The sequence below is a fragment of the Oryctolagus cuniculus genome, chromosome 11 (genome assembly GCF_051225735.1).
Source record: "Oryctolagus cuniculus isolate XC-2025 breed Fujian yellow rabbit chromosome 11, ASM5122573v1, whole genome shotgun sequence".
Lineage (NCBI taxonomy): Eukaryota > Metazoa > Chordata > Mammalia > Lagomorpha > Leporidae > Oryctolagus > Oryctolagus cuniculus.
The window spans coordinates 83,306,299-83,323,187 of NC_142877.1; the positions used below are offsets into that span (position 1 = coordinate 83,306,299).

A 16,889-nucleotide genomic window follows, 5' to 3' on the forward strand; every position below is an offset into this window, starting at 1 on the left:
GAAGAGTGTTAGCCTTTGTATCTTCTCCATTAGATGTTACTTTTTCCCCATATGCTTCTAAAATTTGCTTTTATGCATTTCCCGGAAAGCTAGATAGACATGTAGATGACTATTAGACAAAGCAGAACCTTTGACTTTGATCTTAATAGAATATTCTCAAGCTCCTCAGTTGTCTCACTGTTTTTTCCCTCCCTCCCTCTTTCCTCCTTCCCCCCCTTCCCTCCCTCCTTTCCCCTTCCCTCCCTCCTTCCCCCCTTCCCTCCCTCTTTCCCTCTATCCACTCCTTCCTTGTTCATTAGAGAGAGAGAAAGAGCTTGCACCTGCTGATTGACTTGCCAGGTGCCCACATTCCAGAAACAGGAACTCAGTCTGCATCTGCCATGTGGTTGGGGAGGGACCCAGGACTTGAGCCCTCACGGGCTGCCTCTGAAGGGTGTGCATTAGCAGGATATTGGATGTGGGAGCCTTGGCAGGACTGTAACACACGCAGGCACTCCAACGTGGGATGTGGCATCCCCAGGGCCACCTTAACCCCTGGGCCAAATACTCAACTGGTACTTGCATTCTTCTTTTTTTAAATTTATTTATTTGAGAGGTAGAGATAGAGAAAGGGAGAGGCAGAGAGAGGTCTTCCATCCGCTGGTTCACTCCCGAAATGGCTGCAACAGCCAGAGCTGGGCCAATTTGAAGCCAGGAGCTTTCTGGTTCTCCCATGTGGGTGCAGGGGCCCAGGCACTTGCATCATCTTCCGCTGCATTCCCAGGCCATAACAGAGATCTGGATCTGAAGAGGAGCAGCTGGGATATGAACCAGCACCCAAATGGGATGTTGGCGCCACAGCCAGAGGCTTAGCCCACTCCACCACAGCGCTGGCCCTACTCACATTCTTTAACAAAAGCATTTTATTAAGATATGCTAAACATACCAAGAAGTTCGTTTAGGTATACAGATCAATGAATTTTTTTGTTAGCTGAACACAGTCAGAACCAGCACTCAAATTGTAACTTAAATTTTATGTTATCTGATTAAATAAATCTTAAATTGTCTCCTTTCAAATCCAGCTGATTTTTGGTAATTCTAAGCTGAATCCACAGTTTAAGAATATTAAACATTATTAGCTTTATTGGGGTATAGTATTTGTAAAAAATAGGGAAATTGATAATTCATTGCTGCATACAGTGCCAGGTTGTTATGGATTGGACACCATTTAAGCAGTATTTCCCTTTATTTCTGGATTTTTAAAAATTTGAAAGGGTCAGAGGGAGAGAAGGGGGAGGGAAGAGGAGAGAGCGAGAAATAGAAATTTCCCGTGTGTTGGTTTATTCCCCAAATTCCTGCAACAGGGCTGCTCCAGGGGAAGTTTGGAGCCAGAAGCAATTGGCAAGGACCCAGTTACTTGAGCCATCACCTGCTTCGTCCAAGGGTGCGCCTTAGCAAGAAGCTGAAATACAGACAGCCGAGCTGGGAATGGAACCCTGACACTCCGATACGGAATTGTGGACATCTGAAGCAGGGTCTTAACTGCTGCTCCAGATGCTACCCATACGTATATTCACTGAGGAAAAAAAAGTAGAACATGAGGCACACTGTTGAATACATTTCACCTGGGCTGTTTTTCATACCAAATTTGTCCTGAGTTTTATACTACTGCCTTCCTGATATGCTTATCATGTAGTCCAGAATCTTATGACCGCCGGGGAGCCCACTGGCAACAGATGAACACCAGTGAAGGCGAGAGTGACTTGTGGCATGGTTCTTACCTCCTGTGCCAGCCTTCCCTCCTGGGAGCTCTCTGTTGATAGTTAAGCTTCGTGAGGTGTTTCAGTGGAAGGCTCTGGCAAATACAGCAAATGCAGCTTTCTGCTCTGACAACACTAATTAATCCTGGTCCTGCTAATTAGAACTTCACAATAAAAGAGTCTTTAAATTATATGAGAACAATCTAATAACTCATTAGAACTACCTACTTTTGATTAAAAATTGATAACTTAATTTTAAATGATTCTTTCTCATTTATTATTACAACAGAGTTCTTTGTTTCTAATTAAGATTGCTCATTTATTTTCTTTATATTTAAAAGAAATCTTCAGTTTATTTTAAAAATAATTAAGGGGAAGTCATTTAGCTAGCAGGTAACATGCTGGTTAAGACCCTGTCCCTGCCACCCATTGCAGCACAGTGGGTTAAGTGGTTATACCAGTATCCCATATCTTAGTACTGCTTTTAGTCCTGGCTGCCTACCTGATGGACCACCTTGCTAATGAGCCTGGGAAAGCAGCTGTGATGGCCCAAGTACTTGGGCCCCTACCACCCCTGTGGGAGACCCTACTAGAATTCCAGGCTCCTGGCTTAGGCCCTGCCCAGCCCTGGCCAGTGCAGCCATGTTGGGAGTGAACCAGAGATAGAAGATCTTACTCTCTGCTTCTCCCCTCCTCTCTTTCTGTCAGCCTGTCTATCCAATAGCAGAGATGCCTGTGTCCCAGATTGGAGCATGTGGTTATTCTAGACACCAGCTCCTGACCGCAGCCCTCTGCTAATGTGTATCCTTTGAGGCAGTGGTTATGGCTCAAGGGATGGGCTGCTGACATCCCCCATGTGGGAGATCGGGATTGGCTCCTGTCTTTAGCCCCCCTCCCACTTTTCAAATAAAGGGAAAGACATGAAAGGAAACCATTATGACTAGCTTGTTTCATGTAAGTGAATAGCTTGAAATCAACTGGTGGGGGTGTCTAACGAATCTCCAGATATTCACAGAAAACTCTTGAATTGACCTCCTAGGGCGAATGATAATGTGCTATCATGTTGTTGGAGGTAGTGGGTAGTTGCTGCTGGTGGTTGATTGATGGCATTAATCCTCAAGGTATTCACGGTCTATAGTCTACTTTGATTGTTAAAAACAATCAATATTCTATTGTTTTAGCAGTTCTCCTGTACATTTCCAGGGTTTCCATATATCCCTTAATGTTTTACAAAGTGAGTTTCCACACAGGCATGACGAAGTGACCAGTTCAGGAGAAAGTTGTTAAATTAGTCATCTCTTATCTTAGAAAATGTCATAAAATTGCCTGTTCCAAAATCAGTACTAATGGTGAATATAATACGGGAAATAACCTTTTGTTATCATTAATATGATAGTAAAAAAATCTATCTTATATAAGCTCAACTTTGTTGTTTTCATGCTTTCTAATTTTACTTTCACGGGTATCAAATATGAGGTTCAGCATGACACTTTCTGAAAAGCAAACAATTTTGAAATTCATATTCTCTTTCATAACTTCAAAAGCGAAGACCTTTGTCCTTGTAATTTCAACTTTTTTCTTTGTGCAGATCCTATTAAAATACTTGTAGGAAAATCAAGAGTCTGTCAACTTTCAGGATTTCCAATAGCTCTTAATTTTTGTTACTTTCAAAAACCACCTCTGAAGGAAGTTTAAGATGCCAGAGAATAGAAGAGAGTATTTTAATATATTTTCTTTACTTCAATTTTATGTCTGCATTTCATTTCTTCTAACATCTTTTCATTTGAAAATTTCAAACCATTAGAAATATTTTTAACAGTAATATGCCTGTTCTTGTTTCTCATTTATTAATACCTATAAATGTATTGACCTGAGAAGAAATCTTAGATAGTCCCTGTGGACATCTTCAGAACCAGTGCTGAACCATGAGTAATTGCATCGTGTGTTTGGTTTTCTTTAATTTATCATTAGTAAAGTAGTTTGATCTATACATCTCCATTTTCTCCATAAGAATTTATGATTTAACAGATCAAGTATATTTCTGAAGACAAGATAAAATGCTGTCTACTCCATTTCCTTTTTTCTTTTTTCCTAAGCTTACTTAAAAGGCAAAGTTACAGAGAGAGAGATCTTCCATCTGCTGGTTCACTCCCTAAATGGCCACAATGGCTGGGGCTGGGACTGTGCCAGGCTAAAGACTGGAGCCTGAGCTTCTTCCAGGTCTCCCATGTGGGTGCAAGGGCCCAAGCACTTGGGCCATCTTCTGCTGCTTTCCTAGGCACATATGCTGGGAACTAGATCAAAAGTAGAGCCAGCCGGGTCTTGGACCGGTGCCCATATAGGATGCCAGAATTGCAGATAGAGGCTTAACCAGCTCCTTGATTTCCTTTATCTTCTAAGGATTTTAATTTTTTCATAATAAAAAGCCAAATAGGTTTATATTCATTGTTCTTTGTTAAGAAAGTAAAAATAAGTCTTTACATGAATGGTAATTTTAGATACCAGTGTTGTGGAGTAAGACTTAAGTTATATTGGAAAACTAGAGCAGAAAACAGAGAAAGTTGCTCTCCTGTGTCCAGAGGAAGTTTATAGTCTTTGCTTCCACTACGAGGCCCCCTGGGCTCCTGGGTGCTGATCTGATGTGTCACCGGAGCCTGTCAGGAGCACCCTGGGCCCCTTCAGTCCTGTGCAGGAGGCCTGTTGGAAATGTCTGACCCTGGAGGGCTTGGCCTTCAAGGGCAGTCGAATCTCCAGTGATCTCCGCAAATGGCACATGGCCCTGGGGGCCTTTTGAACAATGCCTGGTGAAGTGTCCACTGTCTCTGCAGCAAAACCACTTGGCAGGACCCCGGGGGTCTCGCCAGAGCTGAGATCTCACCAGGAGCACACCCCTCCTCTTATGCTTTTGCTCCTGCTGTCCAGTCCCCTCCTGATCTCTGTTATGAAAGTCTTATGGTGGTTACCTTTTTTTTTTAAATTTCATTTAAGGTGTACAATTTCATGTGTTCATATATACAAATTTAGGAATGTAGTGATACTTCCCACCCTACCCTCCCTCCTGTCATGCTCCAATCCTTCTTCCTCCTCTCGTTAGGATTTGGTCTTTTAAATTCACCTGTCTTTTTTTTTTTTTTTTTTGATAGAGTTAGACAGTGAGAGAGACAGAGAGAGAAAGGTCTTCCTTCCGTTGGTTCACTCCCTAGATGGCCACTACAGCCGAAGCTACGCTGATCCGAAGCCAGGAGCCAGGTACTTATCCAGGTCTCCCATGGGGTGCAGGGCCCAAGCACTTGGGCCATCCTCCACTGCCCTCCCAAGCCACAGCAGAGAGCTGGACTGAAAGAGGAGCTACCAGGACTAGAACCCAGCGCCCATATGGGATGCCGGCACTGGCCCAAAAAATCACCTTTCTACAGAGTCAGGAACCAATGAGGTGTACTTCTTTAAAGTCTCCCTCAAGTGTTCTCAGAAGTTGGAGGGATTTTCCTGTGGCCCTTTGTCGCTCCCCCTCTTCATGGAGGAATGACACAGGACCCTGCGCTGTTCTTTCATCTGCTCGGCCCTCCCCGGGTTTGCTGCTGGTTCTTCCCGGGTTGGCTACTGTCCCTTCCACCTCCGTGGAAGGGCGGTTCCCCCTGGCCACTTTCCCCACTTCCGCAGGGGAGCGGCACACCGCTGGCCGGCTCTCTCGGGGGCTGCACAGGTGTTCCTTCAGATAGATGTTCCCCTTAGATGTTCCCGGTGCATGTTGTCTCTCTCCTCCTTTATAGTCCTCTTCCACCAATCCCAACTCTGCTACCCACACGCCGAGTACGCTGCTCTCCTCCAATCAGGAGCAGGTCCTACAGTTTATTGGTTGAACTGGAGGCAGCTGTGTAGAAGCTGCTTCTCCCTTCTCAGCGCCATATTGTGGGAGAGCAGATGCATAGAATAAGTCTTAATTCCAGTAACTTAGTCTAGTCCGAGTTGCTCCCAGTTGCTCCCCACAGCCCTTGATCTATCCAGGATGGTTTAGCACAAAGCAAGCCTGGACGTAAGGAGCCTCAACCCACTGAGGCTGACTTTGTCCATTCTCTAGCTTGTATCCAGGCCAGGCGGTGATGCAGAAAAAGATCAGGGATTTTCTTCTAAGCTCTGGGGTCAGCAGAATCCCAGCGTCCGAGGATGCACCCCAGGGAGTGTCTGTGGTATATGCTTTGTTTCCCATCTGGAATGAGAGGATGAAAGCAGAAGCATCCCTCAGTCCTTCCCTGTCCTGAGTTTGGGATGTCTCTCAAAGCTCTTTGGCTGCCTGTGGCATCCTAATGTGAACTGAAGCCCACAGGAAGGGAGGAAGGTGCAGGTGGGACTCCAACTTGCTCAGTTTTCCGCTCCTGTAGCCTAGGACCTGTCTGTCAGAACAGCACATGCAGGGAGCGATCAGTTCCTCTTATCCACGCCATACTAGAACTGGGCCTCTGCCTGGTCAAATATATGCCATTGCTTTGCTACCCTCCAGGAGGAGAAATTGTTGTTCTGTGCCTCTTAACACCGAGTCCTGTCTTACAGGCCTGATTTTGACAATTACCCTGCGTGACAAGAGCCTTAACAAAGGTGTTTTGAGCTAGTTTGGAGGGAGGGTGCCAGTCCTGGGTACCACTTGGGCTGGTGACTAGGCAGGTGAGGGGATAAAGGAGCATGGTGAAGGAATGAAAATTCTCCCTGCTGTGCTATGGACTGAGGTCTGGACTAAAAAAAAGACCTGAGAGAGGCGCACTCAAAAGGGGGAGGGGAGCCCAGAGCGCGTGCTGGAGGACCTGTCTCCCGAAGTCCCGGTCACGAGGGGATCTCCACCCACTGAGGGGTCCAGATGGAGAAGGCCGCCTGTCTGCAAAAGGGATATCTAAACGCTGACCCAAAACTAACCAGGTGTCTAGGGAGATGCTGACTGATGCATATAAATTCAAAGAATAAGGGACAATGTCTGCTTCTACTTACTGGTTTGATTAGCAAAGTAAGTGACAGTTAATATATTTTATTCTGCTGTACTGTGTTTATTTCATACTCCATGAATGTGTCAATTCAAATGGAATGGGCCATTTCACTTATTTTCCAATAGGCAGGCATCAATTGTCTGATTAATCTAATTAATATAGTCATTAAACTGGTTTTCTCCTTTGATATTCTGAGTCAGATCAAATTAAAATGAAAAAATGGCAGTCCTCCTCTTTGATTTATGTTCTACAGCACTTCCTAAGGCACGGTTTACATAGCAACCCCAAATAAAAAGTGAAATAAAGGTGGGTTGGGAGCTTTGCTCTTTAAATAGCCATGTTATTTTCATATTGCACAGTTAATTAGAACGTTTCTCCACCCTTAAAAAATGTCTGTGATGATAGAATGCAAGCGATCTATTTTGATGATATAAAACTTTTAATAGGTAGCTGTACAAAGGACTTTGTCGGTATCATTCCTCCTGCATTCAGGTTCCTCAAACATCCTACAATGAATGCTCAGCCAGTTGAATGAAGAACGGATGACTCAGTGATGAAGTGCTAGCCTAGAACTCCTCCCATATCCTTCCAGGATCAAACTGCTTTTCCACCAGATTCAAACCCTTGTGAGTTTGATCTAAAGAGTTACCTTCCATATACATAGACCAAAAAATTTTTTTTAAAGATTTATTTATTTATCTGAACGGCAAAGTTGCAGAGAGGCAGAGAGAGGTCTTCCATCCACTGGTTCACTCCCCGGATGGCTACACAACTGGAGCCAATCCAAAGACAGGAGTTTCCTCCAGGCCTCCCACACAGGTGCAGAGACCCAAGAACTCCACTGCTTTCCCAGGCCATAGCAAAGAGCTGGATCAGAAGTGGAGCACTCGGGACTCGAACTGGTGCCTATGTAGGATGCTGGCACTGCAGGCGGTGGCTTTACCCGCTACGCCACGGCGCTGGTCCCCCACTCGCTCACATACTTTTTTTTTTAAGCAGAGTGTAAGAATTAGCAATTTCCAGGTGTAGCCTTGTTTTACCTCCCAGTTTGAGCAGAGGTTTGCCTGCTCTCAGGCCATTCAGTCACTAACTAGTCAATAAACATTTAGAAATATTTATCGTTACAATATCCAAGGGTTTCCTTTACTGGTTACTTCATGGACGCAAAGATAAAGCTTTTGTTGTGGAATTATTGGTCAAAAACTCTTTGCAGTCGTTAGTTACTATACGGTTACCCTAAACATAATTGTACTCACTAATTGCAAAGAATATTTACAAGAGTTCTGATATCTTGAGTGGTAATGGTCATTCTCCTCTGTGTCTTTTTAATATGTGTGTCTCTTCTGTCAGCCTAACGAAATGAATTCAGTGTGTCACTACATCCTGATCCTAAGGGACGAGACTTAGCCACATTTTCTTTTTCTTGAACCCACATTTTAGAAATTCTCTTGAATCGCTTGTTCCTTCTAGTAACCATGCATATAGCAAAGATAAAATGGTATCCACTTTACAGATGAGTACCACCAGGATTGGAAGGATGAGGGACTGTTCATAACCACACTGTGAGCTATAAGTAACAGGGCCAAAACCCAGAGCATATTTATATTTTGTCCATTTCTCCTGCAGCACTGAGTTTCTTTGGATATCATTCTTGGTGACTTTATAACAGGAGCTTGTTTTAATTGGTGCTTTACCTTAAACTATTTATTTATTTGACCTTGTTATTCTTTTCTACTAGAAAGATTGAGGGTACCTGAAATTTGAAACTCATACATATTAATTTAAAAGTCATCAGACTAAAATCAGTCAACCCGTCATATAAATTCATGTAACAAATTAAAAGATGGCCTAACTGAATTTGCCAACTGCATTTCATTGCGTTCATCAGATTTTGTTTTGAGGAGATGAGAGAGAGTGTACTGTTGATTCACTTGCCAGATACTCACAGCAGCCATGCTGGGTCAAGCCAAAGCCAGGAGTCGGGACCTCAGTTCAGGTCTCCCTTGTGGGTGGCAGGGACCTAAGTACTTGATCTGTCACCTGCTGCCTCCCAGGGTGCACATTAGTAGGAAACTGGAATCTAGATTGGCGCCAATACTAGAAACTCTGATACGGGAAGTGGGTAACGTAAGTGCCATGCCAAACACCTGTTCCCAGTCTTCTGGATATTATTTTTTGATCTGTTACTATAATATTTATGATGCCTTCAAGATTTGAACTGGGCATTAATCATCCACAAACAAGTAGCTTCTCAAGGGAATTACTTTTAGTAGTTAACTGTTCTGAACAAATTTTATTGACATTTTGATTTTGGAAACTTATGTTATATTTTGAGCATAGTGTGTAGAAATTTAAGTTCAAACATCTGTACTTTGGGAGCCTCATGCCATATTAAATTTTTAATAAATTAGTAAATTGTTTTCATCTCTTTTGATAAAATTGTGTACGTAACCTTAATTGTGAACCAAGAATTTATTTTTTTATTTGTAATTTCAGAATGTCTTTTTAAGTACCATTTTTATTCTGTTTCAGTTCCAGGTGCAGTATTTGATTTACAGCTTGCAGAGGTAGAAGCCACACAAATAAGAATTACTTGGAAGAAGCCGAGACAGCCGAATGGAATCATTAACCAATATCGAGTGAAAGTGCTGGTTTCAGAGACAGGTGTAATTTTGGAAAATACCTTGCTCACAGGAAAAGATGAGGTATTGTACTTTGATTTCACATCTTGGCGAACCCTTTTTGTTTGGTTCTGGCCTGAAAATTTTGGAAAATTTGCCAGTCTTCAAACATAAAATATTGAACATTTGACATGTTGATAATCTAGCTAGATCATATTTCAATTTAAGATGTGTTATTAGTTGAGTGTGACTCTTTTTCAGCATATGAAAAATGTTACTTGAGCAATTAAACAGGACCCAAAGTACATCCATAAGTGAATATGATTATGCTAATTCAGTTAATGAATTGCTTGGAAACTCCTGTCATGATTTAAATACTTCAAAGAGTATGCTTGCAATTTGGAACAGTTGCCACTGAAAGGCACGGTAGTTTTTAATAGCTGTTGTTGACAAATTATGATGTCCTGGCTGGCGTTGCGATGCTTAATTTCTCAAAACTGCCTCATTAAAAAGAACTACTTTTGATTAAAAAAAAACGTACAAAACTGAATAAACGGTATTTAGGTCTTTTTACAAATTTAAAGGAAGAGGACCTGTGCCTCTGGGCAGGGTGTTCTTTCTGTCCATATCTGAAATCTGGGTCCCCTGCTTTTGCTTCATTATATTCATGCACCTCAGGACCTTGTCACTCTTCAGCTAAATCATATCCAGATACTGGCTGCTCTTGGGGGCATTCAAAAAGCAAATGTCCTTAGGACCAGTGCAACAATCACAGACCTTAGAGATAAACGCAATATTTATTCTGCTTCTGTTTTGGCTCAGCATTGCTGCTGCTTCTGCCTGTGCTGTTATTTTCCCCAATACACATAGTGGTACTTGACACAGTTTGAAGAAAAATAAATTAAATAATAAGTTTATTTTGGTACAAAAATACTTTGAAATTCATGCACACTCTCTTCAGCGTATGCATTTTCCATGAACTTTTTGAAGACTCTGCTGTTGTTACTCTCTTTCTAGTTTGGGGCTTGCTGTTGAAAGTTGACCTTACCTTGTAGTCAGTGCACTTTGGCCATGCAGGGCTCATCATGCCAAGTTGGTCACTCTAGCCCAGGGTTAAATTTTAATCCTATGTTGACTCCTTTCCTCTGTGCAAAAGATGTTGAGTTATGCTTTCTCTGATGGTCTAGTTGACAACTCAGGCAAAGGGCAGAAGCTTAACCCTTTGCTCCTGCTGAGAAGGTCTTAAATTAGATACTCCACTCTCTTGGGACTAGGTGACAGGTTTCTCACTTCTGCTAATCTACTGAAAGGCCATCCACAAAGTGTCTTCCTCTTGAAGCTGAGTTTCTAGAAAGGCTTCTTTGGAATCTGCTATAATCTTTGTGACATAGTAGTGAGAACCTAAGCCTTGCAGCGCACAAATCTGTCGTTAAATCTCAATTTTATCCACTGTTAGATTGTATAGCAGTGCTCCCTTTGAGAACTTAGCTGGTGGAGCAGAGGACTATAGATTGTACAGCGGAGATGCTAAGAAAATAGACTCAGGAGATGCAATGTTTGAATTTAAACCATGATTCTGCAATTACAGCTTACCCTGGGAATTAGGCCTGGATCACCGATCTCAGTTTCCTCATCTCAGATAAGAATTTCAGGAGTCTCTGTAACAAAGGGTTAACAGTGAATATCTAATAGGCTCATGTGTATAAAGAGCTAAGAACTGTACTTGGCATATAGTAAACACTGTGCTAAATAGTTGTGACCTGTTGTGGTTATTAATCTTAGCATTGGACCTGTTGTTCTACCTTATATTTAATAATAGTTTCTTATGCTCTCTCCATAAAAGGAAGCGTTATAAGTCTCCTCATTTCTGTGATGGTATCTGGCTTCCTGGGATCAGGCCTATCTCTATTCTTTGGCTTCCTATGTGACTGGTGTTTGGATTCACATTTCAAGAGGCTGATATAGGGAGACAGATATGTAGAGGCTGTAAATCCAAATGGTTTGGGATCCTTGGCCTGCCTCTGCCATATTCTAAGGTCTAGGTTGACCTTGTACAAGTCAATATTTGGAGACTTGCTGCTTTCATTTTTATTATGAGGATTATCCATTCACCCAAAAAGGTCAGAAGTAAATGACATAAGATAAACCTTTCTCTTAGTATCTTCATTTATTATCCTTTCCTTTGTCCTTGGTACTTGTCCCAGGAAAAGGTCTTTCCTCTCATTCACTGTCATTCTTCTCAAAGAATAGCTTCTATTCCCTGTCTTAAGAACTTTTAAGACACTTGACATCATGATAGAAGTCACATGTGACTTTTTCTGCATGCCCAACTTTGTGCCACCACCATTCCACTACCTGCAGTTTTAGGCACTATTGGTTCTTTAATACTTCCTACACACACACACACACACACACACACACACAATACTTTGGCCTTAAAAATTTAAATATCAAGGGAAAAAAACACCCCCAGCTCTCTACTATTTTTAACAATTTCTTTTTTGTTTTAAGATTTATTTATTTATTTGAAAAGCAGAGTTACAGAGAGGCAGAGGCAGAGAGAAGGTTCTTCCATCTGCTGGTTCACTCCCCAAATGTCTGCAATGGCTGGAGCTGGGCCAACATGGAGCCAGGAGCTAGGGCTTCTTCAGGGTTTCCCTTGAGGGTGCAGAGGCCCAGAGTCTTGAAGCATCTTCTGCTGCTTTCCCAGGCCATAGCAGAGAGCTGGATCAGAAGTGGAGCAGTCGTATGGGTTACCAGCACTGTAGGTGGTGGCTCTACCCACTAGGCTATAGCACAGGCTCCTACTGCCTTTTTTTTTTTTTTTTGGTAATCTAGAGGTCTCTGTTTCCAAGAATCTCCTAACACTTTGAGAATAGCTCAGATTCAGTCACTGCTTCCTACTTGACTCTTGCTTTCCACTCTGATGTCTGCGTGCTCTGAGTATCTCTGATGCTCGCACTTCCGGTTAGAACAATTCATAGGATTGGTCCAGCAGGGCATGGCATATCTGAACTGCTTCTATCCTAAACAAACGAAAGAAAAACCCCAAAGTGTAAAAGCCAACAAAAATCCAGAATCCTCCTTGGGAGAGAACAGGGTCTGGTTCATGATAGGAAAGAGGAGGTTAATACGGGATCAGGAACACATACTAGGAAGAGGTCCTGGGGCGGTGATAGTGACCCCTGAAGGTTTCTGCACCGCATGCAGGAAAACACTCCATCGAGATGATTTAGTAGTTTCAGTATCTCAAGAATAAGGCCTGAAAAGATTCTGGCTTGAAGACGTGGGATCAAATTATAGGCTTAGGATTCCCTAACTCCTTAGGTTGGGCATACCACAGATCATGTGACTGGAAGGTCATTGTCCTCAACCTTCAAAGTGGCAGTGGTTCCAGAGGCTTGGAGACTGAGCATTTTCACACTGTTACATGTCTGATGATTTTCTTTTCGGACAATGGCCCTATCTCTCTGTCGTGAAGGCTTGAAACCTGAGTCACCTCTAGCTTAGCATTTACTTAGCATTTAACAGCCACTTAATGTTAAGATCAGTCAGTCCAGAGTGCGACTTTCATGTCTCTTTCATTCCTGTTTCTCCAACCCCATCTCAGCATTGTGTACTGCGTTGCCTGGACAACTGTTGTTATCTCACTGTATTATTTTCCCGTTATTATTGAACAAGTTGTCCCCTATGTAGCCTCTCAAAACAGTTCATATTTACTATCTCTCCACTCCTCTGGATCAGAATTCCAGACACAGCTTACATAGGTTCTCTACTTGGATATCTCCTAAGGCTGGCTGAGCTGTATTCTCATCTGGAAGCTGGACTGGGGAAGAATCCACTTCCAGGCTCTCTCAGGCTTTTGGGAAGTTTTATTTTCTTTGGGCTGTAGAACGGATGGCACTCGCTTCTTGCTGGCTGCTGACTGGAGACTACCCGTAGCTCCTACAGCCCTCCTTTTACCCAACTACTACCTCCCTCCCAACCCATATAGACACACATAGTATCTCGACACAAGGGTTTTTCAGTATGGTCAGTTACTTTACTAGCTCAGAAAGGAGGGTCTGTTTGTTGTGATGATTATGGGAGTTATAGCCCATAATTGTCTTACTCGCTTGGTTAGGTGCAAGTCACAGGTTCCATCCAAGTCCAGAGGAGGAGACTTTACAAAAGCATCCACAATGGGAGGGGAGGATAATGGAAGACCATCTCAGAAGTCACCCAACATACTCTCTGAGCCCATTGCTTTGTTCAAAGGTAGTTGAGACACTTTGTGGAAAATGCAATAAAAATATGTTTACTTTGGGTCAAATATTTTTAAAAATCCATGCATAACTTTTTCATTATATGAATTTTCCTTAAAATTTATTAAGATCTCCCATATTTCACACACCCATGAGAATACCCCTTCCAGATTTAAGTATCTTATTTACATTATAATAAAAGATACCAGACAAGAATGGAGAAGAGATGAGGTAGGTGTATGTGCATCATTTAAATAATTTAACTCCTCAATCTCAACATAGAAAGTCAATAGATTCTAAAATAAATGAAATTTAGGGGCTGGCGCCGTGGCTCACTTGGTTATTCCTCCGCCTGCAGTGCCGGCATCCTATATGGGCGCCGGGTTCTAATCCTGGTTGCTTCTCTTCCAGTCCAGCTCTCTGCTGTGGCCTGGGAGGGCAGTGGAGGATGGCCCAGGTGCTTGGGCCCTGCACCTGCATGGGAGACCAACAGGAGGCACCTGGCTCCTGACTTAGGATTAGTGCAGCTCTGGCAATAGCGGCCATTTGGGGGATGAATCAATGGAAGGAAGACCTTTCTCTCTGTCTCTCTCTCAGTGTCTATCTGTCAAATAAGAAAATAAAATAAAATAAATGAAATTTAACAGAAATAAGATGATTATTTAGTGATTTTAGAAATAAATACCATAAGAACTTAAAATAGGAATGAGCTAAAAGTCTTGGGGTGAAGCAGATAGGGAAGGTATGGACAGGGGATCAATCATGATCATGAAAGTTTTCAAACTGTTAAAATATGATGCTCCTATGCTAGGTTGAGCTAACTTCATTCCCCCTTATTGAAACCTGTTTTTTCCAGTGACCCTTTCTGATTTATTTCTTAAGAAGGAGTGGTTATTTAAACAAGCTGAAATAGTTAGATTTGCTTTTATTATGAGATAAATATTGGAAAAATACATTAGAAAATTGAACCTCTCAGTATGAAGAGTTCTATTTCAAATTCCAAATTTATATATGCATCTTATCTATAACAATACTAATAATTGGTTGGAAATCAAGTCCTTGCTAAAATATTTGATCAACTCTAATAACAGGGTATATTTACTATGACAAAAGTAGCTTCTATTGCATAAGCTTTGAAGTATCCCACAAACATCTTTTTCTTAGTAACTATTAAGTTCCAGGTATTCTTTAGGTCTAGGAAATATAGGACGAATAAGAAATCAACCTGGTCTCTAACTACTTTGAGCTGAAACAATTGTCCAATGGTTTTAGACAGTTGGTCCTGACTCTCCTCTCTGTACATATATTGTAAATTATAGTGGCCTTAAGCATAGGGTTTGGAACCAGGAAAATCAGTTCCAATCCTACCTCTCCCATAACTAGTTTTATGAACTTGAAGAAATGATTGTAAAATGGAGATAATAGTGTCTATCTTTTTGAGGTATAGAGGTCACAAGGATAAAATTGTTTAGTCCTGAATTTGGTAATCTTTCTGTAGTTATAATTATACAATTGTGTATATGTATACAATCTACATTTTATCATTGAAGACAGTAGTTCCAGTTTTTCTAAGGGTTAATATCCTGTTTTTGATTACTCAGGATTTCCTGTCCCTTCCTATCATGGATTACTGTTTCTGTATTTCTAGTTTATCAATGATCCTCTTACTCAACGGAACACAACATTCTGTATGTAATTTGGCTAGAGCCAAATTGAGCAGAATTATTTTATCCTTGGAGTTTTTTTTTTTCCTCCTATCAAAACAGTTAAAAAATAAAATTAGTTTATTTGGGAGCTTCATTCCACCGGGACTGAGTTCTGAAGAATCCCTGAAGTTTTCTCTTCCTGGACTGCTCTGCACTTGAATTTCAAGCTCAGATCTCATGCTTGTTCTTCAGTTGGAAGCCTGAGGCATTTTTCTCCCACAGACATCATCTTGCTGCCTAGTATTATAAATTTATGAGGTTAATATAGATACTTTTTAATCTAACACATTCTTTTTTTAACTTCTATTTAATAAATATATATTTCCAAAGTACAGCTTTTGGATTACAGTGGCTTTTCCCCCCCATAACTTCCCTCCCACCCGCAACCCTCACATCTCCCGCTCCTTCTCCCATTCCATACACATCAAGATTCATTTTCAATTCTCTTTATATACAGAAGATCAGTTTAGTATATATTAAGTAAAGATTTCAACAGTTTGCACCCACACAGAAATACAAAGTGTAAAGTACTGATTGAGTACTAGTTATTGCATTAATTTACATTGTACAACACATTAAGGACAGAGAGCCTACATGGGGAGTAAGTGCACAGTGACTCCTGTTGTTGACTTAACAAATTGACACTCTTGTTTATGGCATCAGCAATCACCCTAGGCTCTTGTCATGGGTTGCCAAGGCTATGGAAGCCTTCTGAGTTTGCCAACTTCGATCTTATTCCGACAAGGTCCTAGTCAAAGTGGAAGTTCTCTCCTCCCTTCAGAGAAAGGTACCTCCTTCTCTGATGACCTGTTCTTTCCACTGGGATCTCACTCGCAGAGATCTTTCATTTAGGTGTTTTTTTTTTTTTTTTTTTTTCTTTCCATAGTGTCTTGGCTTTCCATGCCTAAAATACTCTCCTGGGCTCTTCAGCCAGTTTTGAATGCCTTAAGGGCTGATTCTGAGGCCAGAGTGCTGTTTAGGACATCTGCCATTCTATGAGTCTGCTGTGTATCTCGCTTCCCATGTTGGATCGTTCTCTCCTTTTTGATTCTTTCAGTTAGTATTAGCAGACATTAGTCTTGTTTATGTGATCCCTTTGACTCTTAATCCTTTCATTATGATCAATTGTGAACAGAAATTGATCACTTGGTCTAGTGAGATGGCATTGGTACATGGCACTTTGATGGGTTAATCCAACATATTCTTCCAGTGTATTTGTTTGTCACTAATGAATATGAAAATAAAGCCAGGTAAATGTTAAGCCCATTAAAATGGAATGAGACTGAGAACAGAATCCAAGAATTGTTTTGGAATAACTTGAAATAAGCTCGCATTATTAAGCATAAATGGAACATAAATATAATCAAGACTTAAGTATATTTTCACTCAAATAATATATAGAATGATAGAGTATCATTTAGGGGTTTCCAAATGTATTCTGGTTATAAACTTTATTCTTAGCACTTCTGATAACAGCATAAACCATATCATAGCCTGTGTTAAAATATGATAGCAGTTCTTAAGAATAAATACAACATTTTATTAATTCAATTCTGCAGACCTCCAATGATTGAGTCTTGACAGATAGTATAAGGTATTTTTTAAA

At 41.4% G+C, this 16,889-nt stretch overlaps 1 protein-coding gene across 2 annotated transcripts in view; it reads left to right on the forward strand.

The window, feature by feature from the left end:
• Positions 1–16,889, forward strand: part of PTPRQ (protein tyrosine phosphatase receptor type Q) — a 226,715-nt gene that overhangs the window by 17,300 nt on the left and 192,526 nt on the right. For both annotated transcript variants that reach the window (XM_089307499.1, XM_089307498.1), the window contains one exon: positions 9,245–9,417. In XM_089307499.1, the coding sequence (XP_089163625.1) occupies positions 9,245–9,417 (173 nt within the window). The remainder of the gene's footprint in view (positions 1–9,244; positions 9,418–16,889) is intronic.